This window comes from Malus domestica, chromosome 05 (genome assembly GCF_042453785.1).
Source record: "Malus domestica chromosome 05, GDT2T_hap1".
In the NCBI taxonomy this organism is placed as follows: Eukaryota; Viridiplantae; Streptophyta; class Magnoliopsida; order Rosales; family Rosaceae; genus Malus; species Malus domestica.
This window is the reverse complement of record NC_091665.1, coordinates 36,964,089-36,986,487: the sequence shown is the minus strand read 5'-3', so window position 1 is coordinate 36,986,487 and position 22,399 is coordinate 36,964,089. Positions and strand designations below refer to the sequence as shown.

The window sequence follows — 22,399 nt, the reverse complement described above, 5'->3', positions numbered from 1 at the left end:
ATAGGCCAAACAGTGACCACTAGATACGCACAAAATCATTGAACATACTATTTACAAACATAGGTACATATATCTCAAAAACATCTTCATAGAATATAGTCATCAATCATATATACTACAAAGAAGTGTAAAAACATGTTAATAAATAGTATATAGTCATCCATCATATATATTACAAAGAACATAAGTTCGACAAAATATAGTATTCCAAAATATTTTCAGTAAAGCATGATAATCATATAGTGTAAATTCAATTTACTTATAAAACATTTCATAAAACGTAACCATTAAATCATACTTTTCATGTATGCATTTCTACTATTAAAACATGCATTTTAGAAGATACTCCGTCGTTGAAGAGCCGTACGAAATATGAATAACAGAATCGCTGCTAATATTCGCACCTAAACACATAAAGGGTCCAATTAATAAAACTATACTCAAACGATTGAATTTTTTAAAACGGACGTCATAAACGAATTCAGGACATCAAAAAACATAAAGGGAGACCTCGGATACCCCCACACGCAGCCGTGGGTCGTCGAAAAATTCGCTGGCGTCGCCGTGGACGATGGCGTATGTACTCCACACGCCGGCACCAGCATGCACCCACGCACCGACCAGTCGCGGCTGGGCTGCTAGGTTGGACCGGGTTTGGGCCTGGGTTCTTAGGTTGGGGTCCAATAGGTTTGGGCTTGGGTTCGGTGGCATGGGCTTCGCCACTGGGCTGGGTTCTAAGGCCCAAAGGCCTGGGTCTAATGGGTTTTGGGTCAAAGGGCCTAGACTTGAAAGCCCGGCCCAAAGTAAAGGGTCTTGGGGTTTAACTAAAAAAGGGTTTGGGTTTAGGGTTAAACGGGTTAGGCTTAGGGTTTAGCGAGTTGGCACGGCCCCTAAGGCCTGGGTTAAATGGGTTTTGGGATCTGGGTTTGGGTCGAACGACCCGGTTCTTGTTGAGACGAAGGTCGGAGCCTCCCGAGCTCCGATCAACGCGATTTACTCCTTAACCTACGATATACCAAATAAAAAGACGATAAAGATGAGAAAAAGTAAATTGGTACCTTCGATACACCGTAGAAAGGCCGAAGGTGGCCGGATTTTGGGCTCGCACACCCACACTCGTCGAGGGTTCTCCGTGCTCCACAGAGACGAAGAGAGAGAGATGGAGAGCTAGCACGGTGATGGTGGTGTTGCCATCGTTGTTGGGGTGGTTTGGGTTGTGTTAGGTTTTTGGCTCGTCAAGTATGTCCTAATTGGTTTAGGATTGTTTAGGAAAATTAGAGATACAGATTCTTGTCCTAAAGGGATTAGGATAGAATTTCAGTTTTCCTTATTCAATTTAGGTTTGAATTTCTAGAAGTCTATTTGGATTTGGATAAGTGTAATTTCCTAGTCCACTTAGAAATAGGAATTCAATCAACCTTGGGACATGTAAGCCAACTCTATGTCTATAAATAGAGTACGGCAAGGCTGATTTTTAAGGAGAGAAAGAAAATAGCCAAACAGTCGTGAGTTTTGAGATTAGTTCTAGGGTTTGCAAAAATTTTGTAATCTCTATTATTAATCAAAAGAGCGGTGAGAGAAATCACAATTGGACGTAGGTAAAAGTTCTGCCAAAGCAATATAATTCTTGTGTGTTTCTAAGTTTTCTAATATTTGCTAGTTTAGTCTATTGTCATTGGTTACATTAAAGAACAAGGTCTAGTGTGCGGGTTTTTCAACAGGGTTTGTGGATGTGTGTGTCTCGCCGGAGAGAAAAATGGAGGGTGAGCTGAGAGAGAGAGATCCGAGAGTGAGATAGAGAGAGTGAGCTGAGGGTTGACTCGGGGGGGGGGGGAGATAAGGTGAGGGGATCTGCCATGTGGCAAGCAGAGAGAGGAGGAGAAGTTTGAGAAAAATCTAAAAAACAGAATTCTGATTGGGTAGAGAATAGGGGACCAATTTGTAACTTCAATAAATCTTTAGGGGAAAATGTGAAATTACAATAATTTTGGGGGTGGGGTTTAACAATAAGAAATCGGAAAAATAAGGAGGCGGTGATGGGTTCAAATTGGGATAGGTCTAGGGTTCGAGACTCTCGAAAGTAACCAAAAGGTTAAAAATCATATATACATGCGTCACAGTATTCTGCTGCACAAAAAGTCTAATTTTCAGGCAACTAATTGTGCCTCCTCACTTTCAGGGACAACAATGTCAAGCCTCATCATGGGTTTATATTTCTCAGGGATCTGTGCACCTGCCTGCAAGCAAACCTCTACAACTGCCGGAGCCTTCCCCTAGAACTTCTTCAGTGTACCGCCCTTCAGCGGAGGCCCTTTGGGGTCTTCGACATACCATATGTAATTTGGAGGGAAAACTTCATCCACGGTAGCATCCTGCCAGCCATGCTTCCCATCCCTCCATTGGTGCTTGAATTCCCCACAAAGCTTTGCATTGTGACCCCAAGGTCCCACGTGAACCTCGGAGCAATACCCGCATGCCTTCACTGTGTATTTATCCATCAGCTTTGTCACCCCCAGCTTAACAGTTTCATATGCATCCATTGTCTCCTGTGCAATCTTGGGAATATCTGATGGTGGTGGAGGTGGAAACCACCCACAAGCCCCATGTGTATCGAGATCAATAAGTGATGATGAATTTGCAGAGATACCTGGTTGAGGCTCCTCAATCAATCCACCTCGATAGATCACTTTCCTTCCAATCATACAGATGGGTTTGGTTCTTCGACGTGAAGGGTACTCAGGGATCTCAACACCAGCTTGGATGCACAGCTCCACAACAGCTGGAATCCTGTCATATTGAAATATAGTTTCATGCTTAATGTGCCGACCAAAAGGGTCATAGAGATGATATGCCTCGATGGGTACAAGTACGTCATTGACGGAACCCTTGATCCAGGAGTGGAAGCTCCGGCGTTTAGCACTGGTTGCACCAAGACAGTCCTGTATGTGATGACCAGAGTGGCTCACGTGAACCTCAGAGCATTCACTGCAGAAAAAAAATTGAAGCATTTTATTGTTCCAATTTAAAACCTAGGTTTTTAAGAGGTTAGTACATAGCTATGTACAGCCACATCATAACTTCTGAAAGACGGCCACATCATACAAATAAAGCATACTTACGTGCAAGCGTATACCGGAATGACGTGCAACAGCTGTGCAATGCCTTTGATTAAAATTTTCCAGGAATCTAGTACTTGGTGAGCAACGGGAATCAGATCAGGGGCAAGTAATCCATTTTTTGGAGGTTCGAGGGGCTTCTCTATACCCAATTCTGCAAGTTTTTTGTCCTCCTTTGCGGCCTGCTTGATCTTATTTAAGGGAATAGGATACGGTTTCTTCTTATTCTTAGGTAGTACAGGTGGAAGGTCCACATTTTGGGGATATGCTTCTCTCTTCCTGTAAGTTGGTTCTACTCTGGTCTTTCTACTGGCAGAAAAGATGGCTCCAAATATACTTTGTCCTTTATGAAGCTTTCCATGCTCAAACTGCATTGTGAATAAAACTTAAACGTTAGGTCTCAGGATGAAACTCAACCACGTGACTGCTTATATGAATTTACAAATTAAGACAGAACCCACAAACAAACAAGACAGAAAATAAAAGATAGAATCAAACCTTCAACCCGAGACCATAAGATGTTGCAGCTGATAACTGAGGCTGCTTGAACTCAATGGTAGAGGCAAGCACCTACAAAGTTAAGCGAAACCAATACATGTTATTCGTAAACTTGTTTCTAAAAATAAGAAATCGAAGATCAAAAATGAAAGAAGAACTCGATCACCCTTCGGATATGACTCCCACAAAGCAGAGGATACTGTTGGAGGATTCTGGAACATCTAGCTAATATTATTACGAGTCTGCAATCGCCTAGTAAAACCAGTTACCCAATAATTAATATGGCATTTCAATTCCAATATGTAACAGCTGAGACAAAATTGCTAATGAGTGAACAATGATACAAATACAATAAAAAAAACATGGGTATTCAACCAAAAAGGAAAAATCTTTCCAGCAGCACAGCACCACCGCCCAAATCCCACGTTTTTTTTTTCTTGGTTAAAGCCAAAGCTAATGAAATGGTGTTGCTTTTGGACTGTAGAATTTACAGAACCCATCAAATTAATGTTGGATGGGTTCTCTGAGGCTTTTCGTCAAACAATTTGCGTGCACAGCAGACGACGGCCGGATAAACACAATGCAATTCAAAACTTTGAAACAGGCATGCGTCCGTGAGAGAAAGAGCTTACCTTTCAGCAATTTTGAGAACACGAAACTGCGAGTCTGCTGCTGTCAAGAGTTCATGGGTGGCTGTTGTTCTTCAATTAACGGTCTTATTTACGGCCAGCTTCTCCTTCATTATCCATTGATGGAAATGACATAGTTGTAAATAACGCACTAATACGAGGGCATATATAGGAAATTAATTATTATTTGCACTCACAACAAAGTTACGTCACTATAATAGGACTAGCCATACCTAAGTGTCAAATTCAAGAAAAATGATCGTCATTGACTTATTGCACTTGGTGAGTCGAAGTTGATGTCTCTTCCAACCAAGTTGAGACAACTACTGAGAAATCTAAAGCTACTTGATCTTTTTTTTTTTTTTTTTGTTAACTCCCGTGTTTAAGTGTTTTGTTTTTAGTTTTCAACAAGGAAAACTTACTCAATCTTATCAACAAAGCGAAAAGAAAGATTTAAGAGATGGATTAATCTTGAACCAAATGATAAATTAAATTATTAACCTGTCCAGCTAAACCCTAATCCTAACATGAAGAGAATCTGAACTCCACATGTATTTATTGACATGAAAATGATTAACTTTACCACGTTATGTTTTCTATACAAGCAATTTCGAGAAAATATTATTCGAACACAAGATCGCAAGTTTTTAAAAGAGGAGTCAAACATAAAATCTCGAGCACACAACTTTTAACATGTTAAAATGTTGGCAAAATACTTTAGAACGCGACCTTTTTATTTTTTCTAAGTATCATTGTCACATTATGTAAGGAGAACGGCTTGGCACTTTAAGATTGAGATTTATGAAACTTTGTATTTATATTCGAACCATTCGTATTATAAATCATTCTACAAAAATCATATCTGCAAAAAATCAATTCAAAATAAGATTGTTTTGTCAATCAATTGTACCCTATAGATAGACTGTTCGTAATTCTTTTACCAAATCCGTCCATATATTTTCATATGTTCGATGACTATACAATCTCATATTTTATTGATTTTTTGCAATGATGATCTTTACAGAATAAATTTATAATAAAAACAGTTTCAATCAGCACGAAATTCCGTAAATATCTTAAGAAGGAACTCCTCAATCTTGAGCAGCCAAAGTAAAAAACCAAAGTGACCCTTGAAGTAGATGATCAAATGAACATGAAACAATTGTCTTTCACTGCTCCTTTTTTTTTTTTTTTTTTTTGGTTTATTTCATTGAAATTTGAGCTTTCTTACAAAAGGAAAAATAAAAGTTTGTATTTCACTATGAAGTATGAACACAAATAAATTGATTTACGTATAAAACCCAATTCTTCCGGTTTTATGCACCAAAAAACACAATCACTCCGTTGCGTTCTGTAAAACAGTTGGTTGGGAGCCCTTCTCCCTACTCATATAATACACACAACTTACATGGGGTATAAATAATTTATAATAATTGGCTCTCGTGCTTAGCCGAGATTGCACGAGGGAATCATCGTCGAACTCTGCTACTTGGGGACCTGGTTCTGTGGCTGAACCGGTGGTTTAGTAGGCCGGCAAGCTGCAGTCATCACCCTCAAGCGTTTGGTTATTTCTGTAAACGATGGGCGAACAACAGGATCCGCGGCCCAGCATTGCTCCATTAGCAACTTCCATTCAGAATCACAAAAGGGTGGCACATGTGGCCTCAATGTGTTGTTCACAATGCCTCCTGCAAGTAACCAAGTGTCAGTATTTCCGGTTTCTCTTTCATTCTCGGCTCCATACACGCGAAAAATCAGCAGCTCAGCGATGAACACACGCTAAAACACCAGGACTAATAAACAAGATGTTATAAGTGCTTGAATATCGGACTGAAGCCCAGTAAGACACCATGAAGAGAGAACATAGTGTACGCACCTATGATTGCTCCGTAATGCATATTGGCATAAGGCTCCTCACCGGTTAGAATCTCCCATAAGACAATACCAAAGGAGAATACATCAACCTGTCAACAGGAATAAAGTGGTTCGATGACATTACATCAACGTGTGTGGAAAAGAAAATCAGCTGAAACTGTGCGGTAGTAACATTCTTTTTCTGCCAGTAAGCATTAGATATGAATTGTACCATCCTACCTTTTCAGAAACCTTACTGCTACCACCATTAAGAAGCTCTGGAGCCATCCATGGTAGGGTACCCCTAACACCACCAGTGACTAAGGTATTTCTTTTGATTTTTGACAAGCCAAAATCCGCTACCTGCAAAATTATACAATTCTCTGCTAAATACAATGTTTGATTTTGGAACATGATAACAGCTTGGCAAAGAAGAAAGGACGATAAAAAAGACCCACATAATAAGCTCGATTCTATCATGAATTCCTGATCAACTATAGAATCTTATATAGACAACAAGAATTATACAAATACCTTGCAAATGGGTCGTTGAGGGTCTTTCAAGTTTACAAGCAAATTGTCGCATTTCAAATCAAAGTGCACTATGTTTTTTGAATGTAGATATTCCATTCCAAATGCTGCATCCATCGCAATAATGAGCCTCTTACGACGATCAAGATGTCTGGGAATTCACAAAACCAATATAAGATAAAGATTGAAGTGCCTGGTACACTGGTAAGGATTACATCATTGACATAACTAAAGAGAACAGTATTACCTTTCCTTGCTAAGTAAAACATGCCTCAGAGAGCCATTCACCATGAACTCGGCCACTGTGGCTAGTGTTCCTCCTGGTCCATTCTGGACAACGCCATAAAATGCCACCACATTTGGATGGTGAAGCTTCGAAAGAATTTCAGCTTCGCGCCAGAACTCAACAGTCTGAACAGGGGGAAAGAAAAGAAAAAAAGAAGAAGAGGATCAATGGTTATTGTTATTGACATGTCACATAATGACAAGTTAATGAGCACAATGCTGTAGGTGAATGCTACCCTCCACCACCCAGCACCGAGAGGTTACTGTAAATATCTGATATAACTATCACTACCAGACTAGACGATGGAGGGATGACAGCCATCTGAATTTGAATCGATGGATTGTTTATAGCCTTCATTCTGTATAATATCATAATAGAAATATTCTTCGAGTTTGACTGGAAAAACATATTCACCTGACATGACTCACTCGACCTCTAGCTTAGTGAACTATTGAACAAAAAAACTCTCTGTTCTGACTCACCAGTCTTTCTTGCTCTGATGAACGCCCTGTGAAACAGCTCTTTTTTATCCGCTTAATGGCCACATCTGTTCCCCTCCATTTTCCATGATAAACAGTTCCAAATGTGCCAGAACCCAATTCCCTAAGCTCTTCAAGATCTTCATTCTCTATGATCTGCATTGAAATACATAGATGGCCAACAAGAGAATTAACAGACTTCAAAAATCTCCAATTTGCACAACAGAACAAGGTGCGGATGATATTAATAAGGGATAAACGTATGTGTCTGACACTACATGATGAATACACGGCAAGATGTTCCATCAATCAATTTTGCTGTGCAAAAGTTGGGATATTTGATATTAGCATGACAATGAAGCTTCTACTAAACAAATCAAAGTAAAAAAAATAACCAGGATTCATGTAGCATAGACACAAGGCAGAGCTGGTATGCAATACATTCTATTAGGCAGTCATTTAGGTTTAACAGTTGTAAAATTAGAGGTGGCAAGATGCCAAAAATGGTATGAAGAAATAAAACTGTAAGTTAGTAATGGCAGTGCCATGGTAGTTAGGGAAGTATAATACTATATACTCTGATGTTTGAGGGATTGGTGGTTTCCATAAAATAGAACTACAGAAAAGGAACATGGTGGGAGTGTCAACACCGCTAATAAGCAGGCTGTTCAGGCAGAATTCTATGGTGGAAAGGCAAAATTTTACTTCCAAATACAACCCAAGTACTACTAGCTTTACTCTAATACTTCCTTGACTTTAATTGAACAAGGATACTAAAAATTCTTATGGTTGAAAGAACAGAAAGGAAAGAAAAACAGATCTGTATAGTTTATTGATAGGTTAAAACGAAGACCACTAGTTAACGTTTCCATAATGCAATAGAAATTGTAATAGGTAAACTATCTTACCTGCAAGGTAGTAATATCAAATTCTTCCAAAGGAATATCGACAATAGGTACAGCTGTGTTCTGAATATTTAGCTCACCATCCTACAAGAAAGGGCAATAGAAAATTGGTCAGAGGCAATCAATATGATAAGTTGATAACAGTGTGATTTGCTAGTAAAAGATACAGAAGAAATACCTCGTACTCTGATTCTCTTACTCCATGATTTACCCCATCCAGCTGCTCACTTTCAATTCCCTTTAGTGGCGTAGGATTGTAATCTGAACCTAAATTCACTTTGTTTGGTCCAGCTAAAGCAGGCAAACCTTGCCGAATATCTTCATCAAAATTTATTTGGGAATCAGTGTGACCAAAAACAACTCCATCAGACTTCAAAGGTGGAAAGCTGTAATCTACTGGAGCTCCTGATCCAATATCAGTCGGTGGGGATGAGAAACCCAGATGGTCCTGATCCATAAGGGAAACATCTTTTCTTACAAATTCATTCTGAGCCAAATTTCGGAAATACGACCAATGCTTAGGCTCGGGATTCTCCATGTTCAAGCTCAAGCCAGTTCCATCGCCAGGAAGTGGAGGAAGATCAGAAAGATCCCCTGAGATTCTAGCTTTAGAAAATATATCGGACAGGAAGTCACGCGGAAAGCGGTCATTAATATCAATGAGAATGTCTCCCTGCTCCGGAGTGCCAGCACCAGCAGCAGACTCCCCATGAGCAACACCTTTGGCTGGGTTCTCTGCCCTAGCCAATGGCTGTCCATGACCCTTGGCATTATTCTCATTGTCCTTATTGGCAGCAATCTCAGACCATTTAAATTCTGGTTGAACTGAAGCAGAATCATGTGTACGCTTCCCAAATGTTTCCCGATCAGCAGTTTGTTGAGTCAGCGCAGCCGCTACTTTATCATTGCTACTTGGGTCTTTGTAGTTATCTTTTGGCCAGCCCATTTCCTGATCCAATTTGTGTACCTTTGACTCAAGCCCCTCATCATAAGCATCAGAACTCATTTTACTTATATTTTCAGCAAATTCTTTATGCTTTTCAAACTGTGCCAGTCCATCTTCAACGTGCAATAGTTTTGAAGGTAAGCCCGGCTGCACAGACTGCTCAGACTGCAAAGGGACATTCTCACCATGCAATTTCTCCACGGATTCCGCAATTGGTTGTGAGTGATCGGGATGTGCTTGAGTTACCATAAACTGGGAACCAAAAGAATCACCAGATTTTGATAAACGGTTCAATTCTGCTTGTTCCCTGGGGATCCGCTCAGAATGATAGACACGCTGAGGAGCCACAGGTGGTTCAGGGTAGCTAAAGTCCATTGAATCAACCTCAGAGCCACCATATCCAGGATTAGACTGTCCACTGGCTGTGTGGAATTGGTCATCTTCATTGATCTTTTTCCCATCATTTACATCTTCAGAGGTGATTGGTTTTTGTCGAGGTTCCTGGAGCTTTTTGCTGCTTCTTGAAGCCAACAAAGGTGATCCTGTCTCTGCTGCTGAATTGGCAACTGAAACTTGATCCCTAGAAATATGATTGGGAACTGAACCGTCAGATGAAGGTAGAGAAACAGTGTTTTCATTTTCTAAATTCCTAGGTTTATCGCTTTCATTTATCTTATGGAGAGAATTCTCTCTCTTCATTCTTGCTTCCTTTGGTGGAACTTCCTTCTCTAAGGATTGAATTTTCTCAGGTTCATTTATCTTTTTTGCTGAGCTGTTTTTTTTCAATTTCGTCTCCTTTACGGGCAATTCTGAACCTTGCCCACGCATGCCACCATATAGCTGCTCTTCAATCAATCCCCCCTGTTGAGGGGATTGGCCGGATATAGACACTGAATCCATATTTCCTCCAGGTGTTGCATGATGTGAAGTGAGAGAACTTGAATCATATTGTAATGGAACCGATGAAGGCACAGCAGTCTGACCATCTTTCCCGGTGACAGAGTGGAAAGTTGACACTGGATGTTGTCTGGCTTCTCCACTATGCATCATCTGCCCCTGGTATGGTTGTGAATTGGATTCATATGCCCTTGAAGAACCTGGAAATCCTGATTGAGAAGAAACGTCAGTTGAGATAGGCACATTTGGTGCTGAAGGTGCTGTGCCAGCACCAACTGTATCAGGCACTGCTCGAGTGCTCTCCCTTGCAACGTTTAGACTGAGCAACTCTTCCAAGTTGTTGCCTGAAGAACTTGCCAAAGCAATAGAATTCTTTCTTGAACCTAAGTCAATACCATTTACAGCAACTACATACTGAATCTCAGAATCACCGTCCACGCTTTCTACACCATACTGAGAATCCTCCAAATCAACATGAGAAAACAGGAACACCCTAGGTTTCTGTGATCCCCCATCTTGTAGCCCATTGAACTCATCCATCATGTTTTGCAGATCTTCATCGCATGAAACAGAAACAAGTGCATCAAGATCCTCACCGGGAAGCTGATACTTTATTGCACGAGTTTGGTCATAAATTGTCAACATTTTCTGCATCAGATCCTGCCAAAAGATATCCCTGTTTAACCGTATCATACGTGTTTCACCTCCAACATATCTAAGCCTTCCATCACTCGGACGAGGCAAAATTTTACCACCAAAGCTGCAGAGAAACTTCACTTTCCTCACTGAGCTATCAGACATTCCTGAAGAAGCATAATGAAGTCCTCGATTGCTGTCATTCCTGGATGAGGTTTGTGGTAATCGTACCGAATCAAAGTAACCCTTATCTTCATGTGCATAAGATGCCTTTCTTTCAAATTCCTGGACACGCCCTTTATCTACCATGTTCGGTAACGAAGTATCAGACCCACTTTCTGAACCTGTATGGCTAATTCCCAGTAAGCCTTTTAGATCCATATAGTTAGGAGCACTATTAGGATCCCCAGAAGCTAAATGTTGCCTTGGGTTCACTCTTTCCCTCATGAATTCCAGAGCAAATTCCTCACCAGTCTGAATGGAGTAATTCAACACAGGCCTGGCTCCAACAGCAACATTGTAATCTGGAGGTCGCATGTTAGTACTAGCATTACTTGATGGATCCTGGAAGTACCTTTGATTGGATGACCCATTTCCGTCGTTTCTAGCTTCAACATTATTGTAGCGAACGTGCTCATAGTTTTTATGTTGATCCATTGCACCTCTACCCATATTTCTATCCATGCTGTCTAAAGTCACATGGACAAACATCCAAGCAAACAAGCAGTAAATATGACACGTAAGCATGTTCCCATGGGTAGCCAACTGCAATCCTTGCCAACAGCAAACATTCTTCCAACAAAGCAATCCTTAACTAGTAACCTGAGAGAGCAAATGAGGTATCACTAGATCAGTTAACCATAAGGATAATTTCTAAGCACGAGCAACGTCTAAGAAAACAACCTTCTCCAACAAGACAGCAGTCAGAAACTTGAAGCACCTTAAACAAGTTATGAATTAGAATTCAAATGCATCAATGATCTGATAAACAAAAAAGTAATCCATATACAGATAATCCAAGTCTAAAGTGCAAACTACATAATCAAATATTTTAACCCGAAAAAACCTCTCGTAATTATGTAATTTTCAGAAATGCTATGATATTATTCACATACATTGTAGTTGAAGCACATTCATACGCTTCGAATCACGCTTCTCCCTAAATAAGACAAAAGTTGCAAAAAGTCGTTTATAGGATTTCCTAATTTCTCAATCGTTTATTCTTATTCTCAGTGATCAAACAGGCAATAAATCAACACGACTAGAATCTGAAAGACATCCTACAATTCACATTGTCTGGATCAACTCAAGACTGCATCATCAATGACCACGACTTCCATCGTATGCAAACCGTATACAGATGTTTGACAATCACACAGCTAAGACTGCTCGGCTTTTCGCTACAGTCAATGCCAGTAACACAATCTTAATCAAATTAGACAATCCACGAACAAATGCATAACTCGTAAAATTGACTAAATCATTAAATTATTGGACCAGAAAGGACTAGAGGAGACTTCAGATAGATTTTGAGGCGCCGGCATGCAACTCAGATTCAAGATCCTAAACCCACCAAATTAATCCCAATTAAAAAAAAAAAAACCTAATTGAGCACACAGAAACACTAAATCAAAAACGCAAGATTTCAGCATACGAACTCCGACCCAGTCAACCTCACACAAAATTAGCTCAAAATTAAACATCTAATCCCCAAATTAACGATAAAAGACAAAATCTTGCGAGAGATCCAGCTGAAATCCGTACAATAATCGGATAAACCAACACAAAAACGATCCGAAAATTAAAAAATCAAGAAGATTAATACAATGATTACCTCCGAAAAAACTACAATCCATCGATCAAGAGCACGAACACTCCCTCTCTCTCTCTCTCCGATGATAGTTGAACCGTCTCTGAGCTCAAAGGCTCTCACTTTTTCCTACAATTTTCTTCTTTTTATTTGTTTTTTAAAAAGATTTGGGCGTCTCTGATTTTACGTCCCCCTCAGCACAGTTTAACGATTATTTATCTTGCACGGCAGACAAAAACAAAAAATCATTTACAAACAAATGAAAGAAGGAGAGCCACGCGTTTTAATGGAGCGTGTAGTACACATGCCAGTTGGAGCCGGAGTGGATATTCCTTCGCAGGCTTTCGGAGGTCCCGTGAGTGTACCCAAGGTGTGAACTCGGTCGCATTTGATATGACCCAATTCGGTGGTCTAAAAATCAAATATTCCACTCATAGATATTTGTTTCAATCCTAATCTGTCAACCTATGATGAGAAAATTTTACTTATAGGTTAAGGAAAGGGAATCTGATGGCACATAGATTTTTTTTTCTTTCCTTCCAATGATTTCACCCAAAGGAAAAAGATAGGTGATATATGCAAAAACTTTAGGGTACAAAGTCAATATATAGACAGTTTTCACATACGGTTTTGTGGAGAAAAGTGCTACATATCGTTGATTGGTTGAGTGAATTGAAATTATGACTACTGATTAAACTGGTGACCAAATATACAATTGAAATCCTTTGAGGAAGTCCTATTTTCATGTAATTGTTGAAATTTCTAGCCAAGAAGGTATTGTTTCTTGTGTAGTGTTACGCTGTTTGAATAAGGTGGTGAACTAGGATTGGTTCGATCCCGTTTAAAGGTACGTAGGCAGTCTAACAAGAAAGTTATATACAGCCATAAAATGATCGAATTTGATTTATGGTGGTTAATAGAATATTGATTAACCATGATTTTATTTTGAGTCTATCACCATGATTAGCTTCCAAATAAATTTTTTGGGGCGTTACAAGTGATATCAGACCAAACGATTATACTCTACAATATGCTATATTCTTGAGTTCTTCGTTGGTTTGCTTCTCAGAAAGCAGAAAATAGTTATTCCACTTAAAAACCTTTTCCCAAAAATCATAAGTTTTGGTGTAAATTTTTATTCATGAATCATTTTGAGCTACAAAGTTTTGGCAATCGTTTTCAGCTACACAATGTTATGGAGCTGAGCTTTACAATCCAAGGTAAATTTTTAAAAGCTATTTTTACAGATTGTGAGATTATTTGTGACTTTTGTATTTGAAGAATTTATCTATTCTAATATGAATTGCTACATTGGTTAAGTCGTTGGTTATTATAGGTAGTTCCCTGTTACTGGAAACTGTAGTTAGAATGTATGATTACAAGGATTTTTTTTATGAAACTTTAACGAAAAATTCTCCGGTACTGTTTATTTTAACGAAAAACCACATTTTTACACTAGAAAGTCAATCCTGATACTATTCACTTTACATTTTATTTTGTTCTTATTGTTAAAACTCAAAGTTTTCAAGTCATTTTCATTAGTTTTTCTTTTTATTATTTATAATTATTATGTGTGCTATAATTTCGGCTTATCGGGATATTTTTCCTCTGTTATGACATTGGCGTTTGACAAGAATTGTAAGTGTTGTGTGTTAATCTAGTTTCTACTCTCTCTATAAACTTTAGCTAAACTACTCGCTCTGTCTCTCCACTCTTATTGGCGTGAAATATGACTTGCAGTGATATTGAACCATTGCATGAGTCTTATGAAAGAAGGTGCATTCACTTGAATTATTTCGAAGACCTGAGAGTGAAAAGGATTGTGTGGTTCCTCTGGGTTTCGATCCCTTAAATCTTCAGAGGGTGTTATACGGACGAGCTACTCCTGCGAGATAGTTTATATGGTATAGCTAGTGAAATGGACACTCATAGATTGAGTGGCACGAGGAGTGAGGGGCACTGTGCGCTGCCTTGGATTTCAATCCCTTAAACCTCTGGAGGCCTACACAAACGGACATGTACCTATAGTCCTTAGGGAGGGTACTTGGATATGTGGTGTAGGAAGTAAATGGACACTCTCGTTACCCTACCCCACTTCGCATTGTTTGGAAATTGCAATGAGAATAATCGGTCGCGGGATCGGTCATCAGGTTGGATTATTCTATACACGAGTTTTGAGAGAAGAATCGTGCTAACATCTTTGTATAGCCAATGATGATTATTGGTATTGCCATTGATTGTGACTGGAAGTTATAATATGTGGGAAGCCTGTGATGTTTATTTATTGGTTAATTTTCGGATATGAATGAAATCATACACTAAGATTTTGATTTCGTTCAATATAAATGGAATGGTGGGATTGGTTTTACATCTCTTCCTTTATTTAGTAATCGGAAATCTTGATGACGAGATTTATTTTAAAGATGACCGAATGTAATATCCTTGAATTTTTTTACGTATGATTTAGTTATGCAATTTTTTATGATTAAATGGAAGAATTTGAAAGACAAATTAATGGATGGTTATGAAATTCAATAAAGGGAAATAACATTGGAGTTGAGATTGACTTTGTACCTTAAAGTTTGAGCTTATATCACCTATCTTTTTCCTTTGGATGAACTCGTTGGAAAGAAAAATAAATAAAAAATCTATGTGTTATTAGATTTCCAAGTTCCACCTGTCATACATGCAAGACGGCTATACCTGTGAATTTGCCACCCAATATGCATTTGTTCGATCGAGTTACCTGGGAGGACGGGACCTTCGAGGGAAAAAAAATGGTTTTTTTTTTTTTGGAGGGGTGAAGAACTAGATTGTTCTTCCTCTCCTTTCTTCCTGATTCCATGCATTTGTTCGATTGAGTTACCTGGGAGGACGGGACCTCAAGGGAAAAAAAATGTTTTTTTATTGGGGGGGGTGGGGGAAAGAACTAGATTGTTCTTCCTCTCCTTTCTTCCTGATTCATTTCCAAAAAAAAAAAAACACACAACTTTTCCAACAAAAAAAAAACACTACTTTTCATTTCTATGTGTATGTATATATGTGGGTATGAATATATATATATATATATATATGTATATATAAATTATATAGACAATTTTCACATACAATATTGCGGAGAAAAGTCCTACATAATTGTTGACTGGTTGAGTGAATTAAAAGGATTATTGAGTAAACTGGTGACCAAATATACAATTGAAATCCCTTGAGGTAAGTCTATTTTCATGTAACTGTTGAAATTTCTAGCCAAGAAGGTATTGTTTCTTGTGTAGTGTTACACTGTTTAAATAAGGTGGTGAACTACGATTGGTTTGATCCCGTTTGAGAGTACGTAGGCAGTCTAATAAGAAAGTTAGATGCAGCCATAAAATGATCGAATTTGATTTATGATGGTTAATAGAATATTGATTAACCATGATTTTATTTTAGGCCTATCACTGTGATTAGCTTCCAAATAATTTTTTTTTGGGGCGTTACAACCATCCCCACTCCATCCTTTGCTCTGATCTACCGATTATGGGTTGAATATGGTTACCAGATTTATTTTCCTCCCTCACTGTCCCACCCCCAAACAGCTTGCCGCATTTCCATCAAGGGCCAATGTATTGCGGCTTCGGCCAAAGTAAGGGTATTGACCTCTTAGCCTCACCTTCTACCCATGTGTTAATGTGTTTGTATATATTTGCAGGGATTCGTGAATGTGATTTAGATCTGGTGACTATCTTTTGAATCTGCGTTTTTAGTGAAGAAATCTGGATGTGGTATGCTTCTTGATGCGGGTTTGGTACTTTTGTGCTGTGATGTCTTATTTGTTTTCACCACTCGGTCGTTTTCTCTAATATTGTTGATTCGACTGCTGACAAGACTTTCGTGGCAGTGATGGTGGTGGACGCTTCTTTTTGCGGTTAGAAATTAGAGATTTGGGTTTCGTTTTAGTTAATTTAATTGGGCTGCACTTTTATGTATATGTTCCCCCAATGTATTTGAGTTATTTTGCCTTCCTTTGCCTTGGCCTGTAACCTTTTATCGAATTAATTAAATTATTTTTTCATACCAAAAAAAAATCACTAATTATAATATTTTATTGGTTCAATCGTCGTTATGTATCGAAACCCGTGAGTTGAACCGCAAACATCTCAATTATAAGTACTGCTAGACAATAGTACTAGCGTTGAGTTTAACTGTAGTGAGAATATTTATCATTATGTTTAATACAATAGTTCAACTGAAAACGTTTTAGGTGAAAATATTTTTGAAATTAATATTTAGTAACAACACAAGTGAATCATTTGGAATCTCAAAACATTTTATCTAAAAACGCTTTAAATCATCCGAAAAGTATTTCCAAACAAGCTTTTAAATATCATATATTGAATAGTAGATTATTTTAATTGACCATTCGCAAGAAATACATCCAAAATAGAAGCAGCAAGACATGTGAGATGATGGGTTGATTCAAAAAGAAGTGTACGAAGAAACAGTAGATTTGACATTTTCTTGCTTTATTTTGGATGAATGTTTAATTATGTAAGAGCTAGTTGCGAAATCCACCCCTTTAATTTCGGGTCACTTTTTAAAAGGTACCCAACCTTTTCCCTTCTTTAACAATTCAAACCGCTTCTTTTTTTGTTCTACAAATCAAGCCACTCTAGTTCTTACTGTTTGAGACTACTCGTGCAACAAAGTGGGCCCCACACATGTCATGTAAGTAATTATCGAAAGACTAAAACGACCAGACGCTGTATTGTCTTGAATTGTTTTTCTTTCTTTTTATTCAACTTTGAAAATTTTAATTAAATTCGAATGAAAATATTTACATCAGAGGACAAAGTATTAAACAACCACTACGTCTCAAAATAGCCCCATCTATGAAGGCCACCCCCCTCGAATCAAACAATCCCGGAGAGCAAAAATAATTTCTACTGACCTCCATGCCATGTAAGTAATTATCGAAAGACTAAAACAATCAGACGTTTATTGTCTTGAATTGTTTTTCTTTCTTTTTATTAACGATGAAAATTTTAATTAAATTCGAATGAAAACGTTTACATCAGATGACAAAGTATTAAACAACAACTCCGTCTCAAAACAGCCCTATCCATGAAGGCCACCCCCCTCGAAACAAAAAACTCAATAGATGTGCTGCCCTATTACAATCCCGGGAGCAAAAATAATTTCTACTGACCTCCATTGTTGTTGTGAACACTGTACGTCGACATTCAAGCATATATAAGAACATGTATACTGACCTCCATTGTTGTTGTAAACACTGTACGTCGACATTCAAGCATATATAAGAACATGTATGCATTCATTCATCGTATGAATGTCGAGTGAAGGGAGAGACAGAACCAAATGAACATGCATTTGCTATTCGACCCAATTAATATCCAAATGTTTTAATTCAGAGATCCACTTTTGTGTATCTTGAGATACATAGGGATTAGATGCTACCACTTTCTCCTCCTCTACATCGGTTGACACCACATAGTCTAGTTTTACATCCCTCCCCAGGTTCGGCTGTCGATTAGGGTGCCTCACCTTCAGCGACAGAAGACGGGAAACCTCATGAAGCCCGCCCCACTTCTCCAATGCACGAGCAATGTCGTAGCGCCCTGTCAAATGTCATAGCAGAAACACAATGGCTATGCCATGGTAAAACATCTAACCAACAACAACAACAAAGCCTTTTCCCACTAAGTGGGGTCGGCTATATGAATCCTAGAACGCCATTGCGCTCGGTTCTGTGTCATGGTAAAACATCTAACCAAGTATGAATATTTCATGCTTCTGTGTTCTGTCCCATTTCTTACCTGCGCGCTCAAATGACTTTCTACTCGGCATGAATGAAGGGTCCATTCCCCAACTCCTCTGAAACCGGTTGATCTGTATGCAAAGCGGAAATTTACTAATATCGAGGTTATAGCACAGTTTTTCCATCGATAACAAGAAATTTAGCACAATATGATTGATTACCGTGCCTATCACTAGGGGTTTGCTAGAAGTTGCAGCATAAAAATCTTACCTCTTCCTGCATATTGTCAAGGCTGTCCCAGTAGCCCTTTGGTTTTCGGTTTTTGTAAGCAAGAGAGAGGTTCATCAATGATGCGATCCTTCTAAATCCGCCCATGCGTCTAATTGCTTTCTCAATATCTACTCTTCCATGTACACGAAGTTGCTTTCTCATGGGCATAAATCCTTCCTGCCCATGCTCTGAAATAAATTTCAGGAGCTCACTTTTCAAAACTTCAATATCCCTTTGCAAGCCTGGTACTCTCGGCCTTTTCCTAGATGAACTTCGAGCATCGGTATCGGAAATCCGGTCAACTGTTGTATTACTTCTTTCATCATCATGGCCAGAGCTACATGAAGCGGTTTCTTCCTCCGTATATATGTTTTCATCAGATGCTTTTGACGAGTGTGCCGCCTCCCTTTTCTCTACGTAATCCCGTATGGTGCATAAATTTGAAGGGAGATCTTCATATATAACCTACAATGCCACAGATATGTATCAAATAGATAGTCCCCTTCAAGGCCACCACATCCCAAGCTCGACTCTACCGTAGCACGATATTGTCCGCTTTGGGACCCGACCACACCTTCACGGTTTTGTTTCTAGGAACTCAGACAAGAACTTCCCAGTGGGTCACCCATCATGGGATTGCTCTCGCACGAACTCGCTTAACTTCGGAGTTCCGATGGAACCCGAAGCTAGTGAGCTCCCAAAAGGCCGCGTGCTATGTAGAGATAAGAATATACATATAAGGCTTACATGATTCATTTCCCTAGACGATGTGGGATCTTACATAACACCAATTACTTCTTCATATGAAACGCTCATGAAATTAATATTCATTTTAACGCATGGCAAGCTATGAGGTATCTACGCCGACAATGTTCTCAAAAGACTAATATATGAAGGAAGTAGGCAACCAGAACATAAACATTTAGTACAAAGCCCATGGCAGTACAGACATGATAATATTGAGAAGTACTATACCAACCTCTTCCATAATAGCTTCGGAAAGCAAAGTGTCTTTGCGCATTTTTGATTCCACAGAGTACTTTAACAGCGTGTGATGACTTCCTAGCTGCTCAAGAACCCATTTACCTCGAAACGAGTCAAAGTCCCCTTCAACCTGTTCAAAACTTATCTCCTCTTCAAGCTGCTCACACAGGTCTAGGACAACACGTGCGTGAAGTACCATATAAAGTAACCCCTTGCATCCTTCCTGCATATTACCGGAAAGGTAAGTTAACTTTTGTATCACTTATAAGATGATCTCTGCCTTCGCATCACTTAGAGTACTTAAAAGACATGTTTTTAGCACCAAATTTTTAAGGATCAGAAAGTGCTTAACCTCTTAATGAATTTATAAGACCCACAAAATGTAAGTTTAGAGATGAGACATTGACACATAATCTGATCCCAAAATTAAATACCGACTATTTAGAAAACGTATGATCTTGATGAAAAAGACTGCTAGTACCTGCAGAATGCGGACTTTGTTGTTTTCCCTTGATAATATCCTACTGATTGCCAAGTTTGGGACGATCCTGCAATTTGTAATTTCACAAAGAAAAAGAATCAGGTATGAAAGAAACTAGCCTGAGCACGAACCGCGTCCTATGTACTCAAAATTTAAATGAAGAGTGAACATGCATTACTTACTCAGGAAGACTTTCATAAGCAGTCAAAACATTCCATACTTCACGAACAGGAGCTTTAACTGTTACGCTAGCAACAACACAGCGATGAACGCCTCCATTTTCCTTCAGCCAAAATCATTTTATCGTCAATTGCTAAGCGGAATAGTCTCTCTCAAGGACAGAAAAGCTTAGGTGAGAGTGTAGGGTTAATTGGTTACCAATAGACCATCGAATCTCCGAAGATGAACCTCATCCACCAAGAAAGGCTTAGCAAGTCTGCACACTTTCCCAAAAACACCCCAGTTACTGTTCAACTCGGTTGAAGATGGGGTCAATGGACCAGGATTAGAGCCAGGAATATTCTCTTTAAACTCATTAAGTGGGTAATCCTTTTCACTCAAAGAACCGTCGATGTTTTTGGGGAGTGAACAAGTAGCAGCCAGGGATGTGGTAGGCAAGGAACTTTCTGTCATTGTTATCTTCTGATCCCCTACAAAATTCTTTTCTGATCTGCAAGCCAAGGCCCGAAGATTCACCGGAAGATCTGATCTGATAATTCTTTCCAAGAAAATGGCAGGAAAGTTGAATCTTGGTATTACATTAAGTTCATATGATAAAATTGTTGATGATGACCTGCAATCATCAGTGAGAAAATAGGAAATTAGAAAATTAGAAAATAAAACGCAACTTCAATAGCTGATACAGCGAAGCAGGCAAAACGCAAGCACATTGTACAACCAGTTAAGATTACAAACCAAGTACTCCATCCTTACCTTGTCCCGCATCTAACGGCCCATTTGCCTTCGAACTTTTTGAAGTCTCCATCAACCATGGAAAAGTGGAGCTCACGATTATTATGACTCTGAAAAATGAACAGAAGTTTCAAATTACAAAGTGCAACGAAACAAAAGATGCAAACATAAGAACTTTAAAGCAACTCACTTTGCTTATTAAACAACACCATCAAACCCACATAACCATAAATTGAACCAAATGGTAATCATTTTATCTTGGACAAGGCGATATTCTAAACTACTCTACCAGGAGGGGTTCAAACTCGGGTGCAAGGGAGCCAGTTGGACTAAACTGCATCTCGAAACAAACAACAGCATTAAGAATCCAAAAATTGGGTTCAATTTAGACACACTCACTAAGTTAGGAAATTCTTGAAGGTCCAAAACAACCCGAGCTTCGATATGCCAATACAGCGCCCTCTGCAAGCCTCTCTGCTCCAACCAAATACGCCCCAGATGCGGACATGGTAGTCTCCGGCTGATATCAAACATTAAGCAAAAGGTCACTCATAAACTTAATAAAAATCAAATCTTCAAAACAAATTTTAAAACCGAAAAATTGAAGGCGTTAGTACCTGGAAACAAGATTGGGGATGAAGTCAGCCAGACATTCGTAATCAGTGAGAGCGTTCCAGACCGAATCGATATCGGCATTGACCAAAATATCGGCCTTGATTCGGCGCTCCCTCCACGAAATCAACTCCACTTCGCACTGCACCTTCCTCTCTCCTCCTCCTCCTCCTTCCTCCTCCGCCTCTTCCGCGTTTCTGGGTTTCTTGTAAACGGTGCTGCTGCCATTCTTGCTGCCGCCGTTCGTGAATTGGTGGTACTGATTCCATCTGGGTCCATCTGCTAAGGACGAAAATACCACGCACAAATTGTTGTTCGTGTTGGTGGTGGTGGTGGTGTGGGGAGTGTGGCATATTCTGTATATTGGGGCGTGTTTGAGGGGTCTTTTGGCAGGGTGGAGTGGGGAGAGAGCTCCATGGTTAGGGTTTGAAGCTTTGCAGGCGATCATGGAGGTTGTGAGAGGGAGTGAGAAAGCAGAGAGTGAGAGAGATAGCGAGAGAGTGGAAGTGTATTTTTGGATTTTCGACCGTTAATTGGTAACCACCAGTTTTTGGGTGGTGTCGTTTTCTGTGGACTTGAAATTGTGTGGTGGGAAATACGACTTGGCACTTTTGGCGGGTTGGGCACTTGGGCTTATGTAGCCAAACAAAAATCTAAAGGGGTGTGGCACGTTACATTTTACTTTTTACATATTTTTTTTATTTTTGACCGTCAGATTGAATGAATTGAAAAAAATTAACAGACAAAAATTATCAATAGTATGTGAAAAGTAAAATAGAGTGTGTGGATAGCACACCC

General features: G+C 39.2%; 3 protein-coding genes across 5 annotated transcripts; all 3 read right to left on the bottom strand.

The window, feature by feature from the left end:
* Positions 1–1,927: 1,927 nt before the first annotated feature.
* LOC103435492 (APO protein 1, chloroplastic-like) lies at positions 1,928–4,317 on the bottom strand (the record flags this gene model as incomplete). The annotated part of the gene is made up of 5 exons (XM_070821921.1): positions 1,928–2,985; positions 3,120–3,484; positions 3,615–3,686; positions 3,781–3,856; positions 4,247–4,317. Coding segments are annotated over 5 exons (1,296 nt in total), but the record flags the coding sequence as incomplete, so codon positions are not given.
* Positions 4,318–5,510: 1,193 nt separating this feature from the next.
* Positions 5,511–13,042, bottom strand: LOC103435299 (uncharacterized). 2 transcript variants are annotated; one of them, XM_017332378.3, is made up of 10 exons: positions 12,612–12,793; positions 11,681–11,717; positions 8,477–11,599; positions 8,302–8,382; positions 7,397–7,549; positions 6,876–7,039; positions 6,632–6,779; positions 6,338–6,460; positions 6,120–6,207; positions 5,511–5,931 (listed from the first exon to the last, which is right to left on the bottom strand). In XM_017332378.3, exons 3-10 carry the CDS (start codon positions 11,522–11,524, stop codon positions 5,729–5,731), a joined length of 4,008 nt encoding a protein of 1,335 aa, XP_017187867.2. In that variant the 5' UTR covers positions 11,525–11,599; positions 11,681–11,717; positions 12,612–12,793; the 3' UTR covers positions 5,511–5,728. The 2 variants fall into 2 exon arrangements, with proteins under 2 accessions (XP_017187867.2, XP_008371906.2); XM_008373684.4 differs by lacking the exon at positions 11,681–11,717 and having other exon boundaries at positions 12,612–13,042.
* A 4,893-nt stretch (positions 13,043–17,935) lies between these two features.
* Positions 17,936–22,120, bottom strand: LOC103435300 (uncharacterized). Of its 2 annotated transcripts, none has more exons than XM_029102928.2 (10): positions 21,607–22,120; positions 21,389–21,509; positions 21,011–21,099; positions 20,456–20,870; positions 20,260–20,360; positions 20,078–20,144; positions 19,592–19,819; positions 18,613–19,077; positions 18,401–18,473; positions 17,936–18,232 (listed from the first exon to the last, which is right to left on the bottom strand). In XM_029102928.2, the coding sequence occupies exons 1-10, from the start codon at positions 22,047–22,049 to the stop codon at positions 18,213–18,215; spliced, it is 2,022 nt and encodes a 673-aa protein (XP_028958761.1). In that variant the 5' UTR covers positions 22,050–22,120; the 3' UTR covers positions 17,936–18,212. The 2 variants fall into 2 exon arrangements, with proteins under 2 accessions (XP_028958761.1, XP_008371907.2); XM_008373685.4 differs by having other exon boundaries at positions 17,936–18,202.
* Positions 22,121–22,399: the final 279 nt, after the last annotated feature.

What these genes read in the sequence shown, in the direction of transcription:
- LOC103435299 (XM_008373684.4), bottom strand. Translation starts at nt 11,524, where the DNA reads ATGCTTACGTGTCATATTTACTGCTTGTTTGCTTGGATGTTTGTCCAT. An exon ending in GCAGTAAGGTTTCTGAAAAG is followed by an intron (nt 6,208 to 6,337) that starts GTAGGATGGTAC and finishes TCCTGTTGACAG; the next exon opens with GTTGATGTATTCTCCTTTGG. An exon ending in GCATTACGGAGCAATCATAG is followed by an intron (nt 5,932 to 6,119) that starts GTGCGTACACTA and finishes GGTTACTTGCAG; the next exon opens with GAGGCATTGTGAACAACACA.
- LOC103435300 (XM_008373685.4), bottom strand. Translation starts at nt 22,049, where the DNA reads ATGATCGCCTGCAAAGCTTCAAACCCTAACCATGGAGCTCTCTCCCCA. An exon ending in GCTTATGAAAGTCTTCCTGA is followed by an intron (nt 20,145 to 20,259) that starts GTAAGTAATGCA and finishes TACAAATTGCAG; the next exon opens with GATCGTCCCAAACTTGGCAA. An exon ending in AAAGTCATTTGAGCGCGCAG is followed by an intron (nt 18,203 to 18,400) that starts GTAAGAAATGGG and finishes GACATTTGACAG; the next exon opens with GGCGCTACGACATTGCTCGT.